This window comes from Vanessa cardui, chromosome 1 (assembly GCF_905220365.1).
Source record: "Vanessa cardui chromosome 1, ilVanCard2.1, whole genome shotgun sequence".
Lineage (NCBI taxonomy): Eukaryota > Metazoa > Arthropoda > Insecta > Lepidoptera > Nymphalidae > Vanessa > Vanessa cardui.
In genome coordinates, this window is record NC_061123.1 from 9,579,456 (window position 1) to 9,589,569 (window position 10,114).

General features: G+C 34.5%; 1 protein-coding gene across 2 annotated transcripts in view; it reads right to left on the minus strand.

Annotated features, from left to right (window-relative positions):
* Window positions 1-8,461, minus strand: part of LOC124543911 (transcription factor Ken) — a 32,420-nt gene extending 23,959 nt beyond the window's left edge. Inside the window, exon 1 of one of the 2 annotated variants that reach the window (XM_047122245.1) lies at window positions 8,207-8,461. Coding sequence is in view for 1 of the 2 variants with exons in the window: in XM_047122239.1 (XP_046978195.1) it covers window positions 1,874-1,944 (71 nt within the window). In the remaining variant the exon portion in view is untranslated. Of the gene's footprint in view, window positions 1-1,873; window positions 2,294-8,206 lie in introns of those variants that run through there. The other variant, XM_047122239.1, reaches the window with a different exon arrangement.
* Window positions 8,462-10,114: the final 1,653 nt, after the last annotated feature.

Below are 10,114 nucleotides of genomic sequence, written 5' to 3' on the forward strand. Positions count from 1 at the left end.
GGAAGCCCTTTGGCGAACTGTTCTCTTTTATACTATTCTAGTTCGTATTACCCATTTAAAATAAATTTGTTCATAAAACGTTTTATATCGTTACTCAGAGCTCAATGCATTTGTTTAAAGATCAAATGACATTGGATCATTAAATTTAGGTTGCCCTTAAACCTTTAAAAACTGTGCCAACAGTTAGCATCCATTGACACAATCCAATAATAGGGATGACGTCATTAATGATGCACTGCTTTGTAAAGAAAAAAATAATAGCAGGTTAGAAATATTTTACGATTATTATAAATGTAACAATCCTACGTACATAGTTTTTCAGTAATATAAATGTGTTCTTTCTTTTATGCATATAAAAACATAAATGCAAAAATGATTTGTTTCGTCATCACTGAGTGGATTTTAATAAAAATAAAGGACTAAATATGATATTTTATCAAGTACGAATAAAAGTAAAGCTTTTATTTTAATAAAGAAAAGCTGTTTAATATGTGTTGTACGCATGTTAATTTCTTGTGAGTGTTTTGACAAAAGTTTATTGTTATTTCAGTAACAATTTCGCTTTTATTAAAGTTATTGTAAGCCACTTTTTTACAATCGAATAGAACACTGAACTGCTCATTTGGAATCGCTAGAATTCAGTAAAAATGTATTCATTGGATAAGAGAGTTACTGATAATCCATATTAGGCAATAATAAATAATTAGAACTATCAAGTTTATTATCAATATAATAGTAATTGGTTTCAAAATTTTATTAATTTTATCAATTGAGATTAAATGAAATCTTCAAGGCAACGCGACGGTAGCGAGTTACTTTCTGATATAAAAATGATAACAATTATTTTGAACCGTGAATTTTAAAAATATTCATTTATTAGGATATTTTTTAACCAATAATTCGCTGAGGTTGTTTTCGAATATTATCATAAAAATATATTTTAAATGGGGCAATAAGAAATACAATATATATAATATTTTACAGAAACTTTTTTGTTGATCCAAAATTAAAAATGTTATGCGAATAGACAAGAAAGAAAGTGGTTCATCAATACCCATGTAAGTTAGAACATACAAATGTGATATTTTTTTCTTTTTAGGGTGGAAAACTATACGTTGCGTATCTTATTTGAGTAGCGCGTTCAGAAGGGCGTAAAAATTATAAGGTACTCGTAAAAATAAAATATTTAAGCGTATAGTGAATCTAGTTTCTGGTAAATTAATTAATAGTAATTTATTTTCTAAAAAAATAATATTTGTTTAAATTGAACTCAAGAATTAAAAAACATCCACAACCAGTAACTAGTTAGAACTTAATAACTCAAATATTATTTTTTATTTTGCAACCGTGTCTATTACAATCGTTGAATTAACTTTCAATTTTAAACATTTCATATTCAAATTCCGTTGGCATTGCTTAAAAATATTTATAACATTATAAATGTTGAAATAAAAAAACACTAATACATACAATAATGTTTTTGCAATGTAATTAAAATATACAACTATGTTTTTTGCTACACAATTGCATATTTAGGCCATCTTTCCATAACCGCAAACGCATTGGTTTATAATAATGTACAATTTATTCATAGTTATTTTGCGCATCGAATGCGCGCGAAACTAAGCGTGGAAAAGCGGCGCAGGCGCATTTCATGCGCTGAGTTCAGTCGATTTCGCAAACCACGATCTAATGTGAACCTATTAACCTCTTCGAGTGAGGCTCAGAGGCGAAGGCGAGAGGCGGATGAAGAGACGAATAGTGCGTTCATTAGACACAAGGTTGTGTCAGTCATCCCGCCGGACCGCGCAAACACCAATTCACACGTAGTAACGCAACACAAATTAAAAGTAAACAAACAACAATGCCTTACCTTGCCAACTGTAGTGCACTTCTATTCGCAATCTCATTGTAGAAATTCAAAAGTATGTTACTATCGAACATATTAGCACTGCATCACAGCCATTTCTTTCACAAAATAATATACGATAATAAAAAAAACCAAAAACAATCCGAAGCACCAGCGATCACAGGATAATCACAACGTCCGGTTCTAGGCACGTCCGTGCGCGAGCGACGTCAAATCAAACTGGCCCGGTCAAAATGACGAAAGTGAAAACATCGCACGCACAGAAAAAAAGGTTGGCGGCGCGGTACAGTCCTTGCAGGCCACCTCTCGCGCGGGCTCCAGTGACACAGTAACTGCGCGGCGCGCGCATCGCCCGACGCCTATATAACGAAATGCTCGGAGGCTCGAACTTCAAACGCCAGCGGACGGCACAAAAAGAAGATGGGTTCTCGCGGTAGCTAGGAAAGAATGAGCACAAAGAATAGCGACACGTGGGCGCGTGTGCGTGCACGTGCAAGTATCGTTGTGTGCAGAGATAGGCGGCCGCAGGAAACTCCGTTCTCTTCCACTAGGAAAGACCTTGGATTTGAATCGGCACGTTGCAATGTGTACCGCCGTCGCCTACGCCGCTGTTACCTACTTGCCGTTGACGGCTCTAACTGATTAAACGATGATTCCATTGTATAGTTTATTTTAAAACTGCACAGTAGTGCACTCAATTGCATTTGCAATCAAAACTCCATTAACCAAAGAAACTAAAATATCACACGAACACTCCATACGGCCATCCTAGATTGTTTCGTACTATATCTGTATAATTATTGATAGATGAAAAATTGGTTACGAATTCGTCGTATTGTAATTGAAGATGTTCTTTTATTGTGTGACAGCAAGCAATACTCGAACAAATTTAGGTCAAAGTCAAGTCATACTAATTGACAGTCACAAGTAATATTTTGTTATACCGGTGTAAATATATAGCTGACCGTGATCGAGGAATGAAGTTTATGATATAAGTCTATGCTGAGAGATGTGACACATCTGACGAACATCGAAATTTTATAACGATGGATGGAGCTATTTTGCCGAGTGATTATTGCAGGACAAATAGCACAATTACCGAGCATGAAGCAATGAAAGTTGATAATGATGTTACTGCTACGACACGTTTCGGGCGCGCACAGTCAGAGCGTTGCACAACGAGCAAATGAAATTTGAGATAATTATGCAAAGTGGGTCGTTAGACATGCTTTCGTTTCAATATTTTACACAATTAATTCAATGTAACACCAATTATAATAACTTTTTGAATATTTACGTGACATTGTAGGTACATATTATCGAAATATTAAAACTTCAAAAGAATCTGTCAATAAAAAATGAAAAAAATGTCAATGTTACCGAGTATGTCAAATAAATACAGCTATTTGAGATAAAATACATAGTACGATTTTAAGAACATTAAGGATGCAGAGATGAAATACATATGTAGTTAAATTAAATCTGAAATATTTAAAACACTAAAAATTAATTTAAGTATAGAATATCAAAAGTTTCTGAACCGGTTATTTAATAACATATATTGTACGCAAACTCGTTCCGTTGATAACGTAACAGCATTTCACTTTTGCTTCCACATTCTCATTGTCTAGAAAAGCGATTGGATAACTTCGCAAATATCATCTGAACCGCGAACTTATATAAATGCCTCTGCATCTGTGAGAATCGCCTTAATTGTGTTCTTTTTTTAAATTTTTAATTTACATATAAATATTGTTATTGAAACTTTATTTTGTAACGAGTGAAAGGTATCCGCTTTACTGCCTCTTTTCTATAGACAATTACAACATTCAAATTGGGCAGGTAGGTAGTGTTTTTTTTAAGCAAAAAATCTTCTAAAATAATTTATACGTCACAAAAGAGGTCAACTAGGTCCTTTTTTGTTAATTATATTTATTTATCATTATCGTTTCGTCTGGTAGTCTGAAGGTTATCCTTCTAACATGTTAATTCTGTGTGTATGTGAATTTATTTCCCCGGTTTCAATAATAGCTAAATCTACACAAAGAGCTTCTGTTGGTAATTAATAATGAACTGTCACATTACAGGGATCTATTTATCCGAACGAGTAAGACCTTTCGTTTGTACCAAAACAATAGTCTATTCAGAGCTTGCAAAATATCTAAGCACAAGAGTTCACAGTGAAATGTCGACAATAATATTGTAACAGTAACCTAATCTTTAACGTACTAAATAAACGAGTAGTTTGTTTCACTTCAAGTAGATTTTAAAATAATTATATTTTGAGGATGAAGAAGAACAGTTATGTTGAAAGATAATTATAAACCATTTTTATCGTTTTTTTTTGTATAAAAACAACGGGAAACGTCTCATAAATTCTATAAAATTTATTGACATATTTACTAACTAATTTGTTGTATATATAAATATTACATTGATATTTTCTTTACAGACTTCTAAGGTCGTCCTTGCTTTGAAGCAACATTTGAATAACGCATTAACAATATGCGATGATTAAAGAAAAATTGGTCGCATTCAATGAGAATTAAAATGCATATTTATTTAAAATTTTAAAATCTAAAGCCTTGAATATGACTTCTTGTATCGCGTTTTATTTATTTACTTATTACAATATGATTTAAATCCGCATTGGCATATGTTGGGCAAAACTGTATCTATAAGTATCGTAGCATAAAGTATACTTGCGAATTTTGGAATATATGTAGATGTTTACCGACGTTTTATACGTGTAAATTTTAATTGTATTTTAAAATAAAATTGGTAAAGATGATTCGGGATATTTCTTGATATAAATTAATCGACATTTCAATATAGATCCCTAATAAAGGTCGTCTTAGGCTCTAAGCGATAGATACAATGAATGAATAGATTAACACATTAACATATTATTTAAATTACATTTAAAAATATTATTTATATACTCACTGGTCTTAATATTGATAACGTTTTAATTTTTTTAATAGCTAAGGTTAAGGTTAGTGCATATATACTGACACTGCACTAAGTTTTAACTAATGCCAATCCGCCGCTGAGCATTGGATCTACGTGTAATGTCCCTTGAGCCTATAGGTACACTTGACGCAAACACGGTTCATACAAAGCAATACAAATTACTAGTGTGGCGGTAGAATTAGTGAGTGAGAAATACAAAGACTACCTTGTACTCCTACTAGTATAACCAGTATTGGCAACGTAAAATATACGCTAAATAGAATAGTATAAGAGCCAAAATACCAGGGCAGTATAAGTCGTCATGTGCTCAATTCTTTCCTTGGCATTTCGTTAGATACATAATAAAAAAAATAGTGTAAATTTCTGACGCTAAACAAGTATCATACGAATATCATATAATCAGGGTCAGTTTCACAATATTATGTTCACATAGTAACATTTTGTCTATTAAGTCAAGCTTACGTTTAAGTTTACTTAAAACAGTCTGCGGAGTTGAATTCTATCCAACTGCTAGAGGACAAAAGACAAATAAACAACACTTGACATGGAAATGACGCGATATTATTCTTCGAGAGCTTGAATAATCTATCGTTTGCGTTATGGCTTCGTGAAAAAGGGCGTCTGAATGCGTAAAATTAAAATGTATTATATATAAAGCTATATTAATCATTTATTAGTTGTGAACACTATGGCAGAGCTATTAGCAAATCGCATAGTACTCGTAGTACTAAGGATTCTTTATCTTTATTCCTTCTTGATGGCAGTAGGTTATAGGTAGGCTATGTGAAAGTACAAGAACTTTTTTATAGTATAGCAACGCGTTCTTAATTCTGCTTATTTTGTGTCGTGTGAAGTCAATCAAAACAAAAAAATAATCTATTATTTCAAAGGATGATAATGCTAGGAATAAATGGCAAATTAACTAAGATTATACTTTTAAAATCAATTATTCTTAAAAGAACGATAATGCTAGGAATAAATGGCAAATTAACTAAGATTATACCTACTTTTAAAATCAAATAATCCTTAAAAAGTAAACCTTAAAATAATATTTTTAATATGTAAATGAAATGTTGGTTGAGAAATGTATGGTATTGGTGACCGGACTTCATTATACTAAAGTACTTAGTAACGTTTACTTAACTAACTTAACTGTGTGAGTTGAAGCTGGTTCCAAAGAGTTTTCCAGTAGTTTATCTGTATCTATTTTTATCAGATTGAGTGATTCATGAGTAAGTTTTAAGTCTATAAATCTTTGACTTTTTGTTAGCTGGCTGAAAAAGATGTTGTTGACTATGTTGGAAAAATCATGTCGACAAGGAATGCGCTGCGTAAACCATACATAACGATTGAGACGTTTCATGTTGATACTTATTCTAAGACAGGAGTTTGTACCAAAAACGTCTTAAAGTTAGCTTTATTTCCTTTGCCATAAGCCTTTTTAGTTCCTGTGATTTCGAAATCGAAACGTCTTATAAGCTACATACTTATAAATTTTTCAACGCATGATTTCAATTAAACTCGATTTTTGGATTATTATTTGCATCTGTCGTTACTGTGTCGAATTGTTTTTGTTTTAGAATATTTTCTTGATTGTAATTTTCGTCACGATTTGTATTACGCCTTTGTCTATATCTGGAATGTATTGTTTATTTGTAAATTCTAATCAATTCAAATTACTTGCAAATCTGTATCCGATTGTCGAGAATTGTTTAACCTTTAATAGGATCTCTATTTATGGATCTTTTTTATTGTTATAAGGATATTTTAAGGTATTTTATATTTTATATAGACAGACTGATTGATTTACTTGTACTGTCTACTTTCCCTAATAAATAATAAACAACTTATGAGTAACTAGTTAATAATTCTATGGGGTGATAACTTGCTCTTATCTTATTATTCTAGGCTAGCGTAGTTTTGTCAGTGTTTGGTGGCCGTGGTAATTATGGTCAAACTAAATAAATTTCCTGCATTTAATACAAACTAAAAATTACTTCAAAAACCAAACGAATGAAGTAATGCGTTTCAAAATAATCTAAAACGAATTAATTATTTCATTTAAATAGTTTTACAATAAATCGATTTTGTAATTATTGACTAAAATTTCATCCCACCGAAACGTTTACAAAGAATGAAGTCATCCGTAAGATTCGGTTGCGTACGACGCCGAGAAACTTTCCGAGTCGGTATTTCTCTGAGTGAAAGTTAAAAGTGTAAGTTACTATATTCATTGTACTTTTGTCACTCTCAAATAACGATCTTTATCGTATATCCTAATCTCGACATTTAAACGCCCACATTTATCTCTCGAAAGGAAAGTTTAGTATTTCTATTGCGTAATTATAGTACAGTAAAAGACAAGGATTAAGTCGCCCTATTTAATTACTATTTAAAGCACAAAAATAAGTTTTACTAACACTTTCTATACAAAATCATCGCTTAATAACTTGTTTTACTGTTGAATAACTTTCTTTGCATGTTATCGCTTAAAATATTTTAAAGTTATCTCGGCTGGGATATTATTTGTATCTGATTATCGTGAAAGTGTTATTCGAAGGTGGCAATGGCGGGCGGTGGTATGCATCCGCATCAACCATTGAATCCGTCACGATCGACCGTGGCTGCCATTTATTAATATTAAACGAAAATTCGTTATCCAACTGGCCTTGGGCCGCGTTCCTTTCAGTTCCACTTAATGATGACAGTTGCTTGAAACGTGCTGTTTGTAGTGCCACCAACTCAATAACAGCAACTGCGGTCATGGAGACTGGAAGGTTTTCTAAATAAAGGTAACATCAAGACTTCACGATTCGTGAACTGATTACATTATTGTTATCATTAGAAATAAGAAAGGTATGCAAACGCTTTCACTCATTAAATGACGTATGATCGATTGATGAAATGAGAATTTTAAGTGAAAACGACATGCCGAGATGTTTTGTAACAGCTATTGAAAGTGTTGCTCGTAGAGTGAGGCTCGGCGCAGCGTAGAAGTCGAAAGTGAGACCGTGAGGTTGCGCAGGCGCGTTACGAAGTTTTTACTGTCGGCCGCGCGCGAAATCACTTGAAAGTTGTATTGTCCTTGGATATTTCACTTCTTTATTTGTTGCGTTTCCGACACCCAAAACGAAGTTCAGTCGCCGGTGACGCCAATTGTAGCACTCAAGTGAGTTGGTACAACTCTCGTGTCCCTTTCACTATGCTCTTAAATGCTTAGATTGATGTCGCATATCATGCTTCCATTTTATACAAGCGATTATATGATTTTGAAATATATATAGAAACATTGGAACATGTACAGTCTATACAATAACTATAGAAAGGGCCATTAGAGTATCATATTAGGTAGTCAGCTCTTACCGAGGGACAATGGTAGATGAGACTTGATCCTCGCCGGGGTAATCCAGGGTGTCGGTGCGCGCAGGAGCGCGCGGCGGTTTCCCGGCGCTTGCGCCACTTCCACGCTTGCGACACGCTTCCTGCGGGAGAGTGCGAGGCCGCGCGCGAGTTCCGCGCGCGTTGCACAACGCTTATCGGCGACCCGGTTTCGACTTTCACCGCGGCACACTTAAACTGAATCCAGGGCTGGGAGCACTTAAGCACTGTAATCCGGGCACAGTCACAGGCGCGGGCGCGGGCTGTTCGCAGGAGAACGCGTAATGTATCGGCGCGACGGCGCTGCGGGCCGCGGGCGCCGGGCGAGTGGCGTGCGCCGGCGCCGCCGTCGGTTGCGCCACGCTGGAAAGTAAAAGTGAGCGGTGGGCGCGGGGCGCGGTGGCACATTTCTCCCACTTTCGCCGCAGTGATTCACGCTGCACCAAGGTCGCTTCCCGCCACTCCTGCGCCACGATTTGTAATGCTGCTCCTGTAAGTGTTACGGGCAGATGGTATACGTGAGCAACATAGTAATGTACGCGACGTGGCTAGGAACATGTACAAAGGCAGTTTGTTTCTTACCTGATTGTATATTGGAGACAAGAATATCACTGTAATCACTAAAACTATGGCGGTGTGCAAAAGTTATATTATTTATCGATAGATAGTAACGTTATTTTTCTTGCACATTCTCCGCCAAAGATTATTCGACGAGAATCGAGATGTTACGCTGTGGTTCGGCCGTGAGGTGCCAAGTCAATTAGTTACAGAACCACAATGGTTCGCGAGCCTGCACTAATATGTACATTCATCACTCATTCGCTTGTCATAGAAGTGGTTTACCACAATCATTCAAGGTCAGAAGTACATCTTAACCAAATTCCGAAATAGCTCAAATACTTTTAAAATTAAAAATACTAAGAATGAAAAAAAGCAATGCATATATAGCGATCATAGAACACTAGACACATAAAAATATATAAAAGACAAGTCATGGGTCTGTGAGAATGTTTTAAGATCATCGAAGTAGGACTTGGTTAACACTTTCACCGCTTATTTAATCTGTAGCGAAGTTACTCAACACTAAACGCAATCTTAACACGATTATCTCATTAGTATTTGTGTTACCTTCTATAAATAAATACAGAAAGCGTCTTTGTACTAGTCATTATCAGTTTCAATTCGAACTAATATAATTTTTTCAGTTGTCATAAAGTTCAAAATTATTTTTGTACTTCAATAAACATTATCCACACTACACTATTGTTGCATTTAGTTGGTTAATTTCGGTCGGGTCAATTGAAATTGAGTAAATTTGTAGCAATTTTCAATCCAAATATTTTCAGTCGTCTCTCGGAGACTGGACATTGGAAGTGTGGACACTCTCATACTTCCGAAAGTACGTATGAATATAAAGACGAACGTATGAACTTATATAAGTATAATACGAACCCGAAAAGACCAAAGCCTTTGGCTACTGAATTCGTACTATTCGAATCCGCTTTGTGGTCCCATCGGTTTCGGAGGAAATATTAGGAAAATACTGGAAATAAATGTACTATAATATCTCCTGCGTAGTTGTCTAGTCTTGAGAATGTTCGCTGTTTCAAAATTAGTCGGAAGGATATCATTATCATTAAGATACATTTATTTGTCTGTATTTTATTTTTATACTGTTTCATGTGTAATTTATCCTTACTACTGTTTTTCTCTTTTTTTTCTACTAGATAAGAATCGTATTTTATTGTATAACCTTAGTACTCTTTAGCTTCTTTCTCACTTAAATGTATGAGGCATGTGGTGTTTGTCTACACAAAGTTACAAATTGTTAATATTTACATAGCTGTATTATAATTGTAACGTATCAAGCCATTTGATTTGTAACTTGACGAA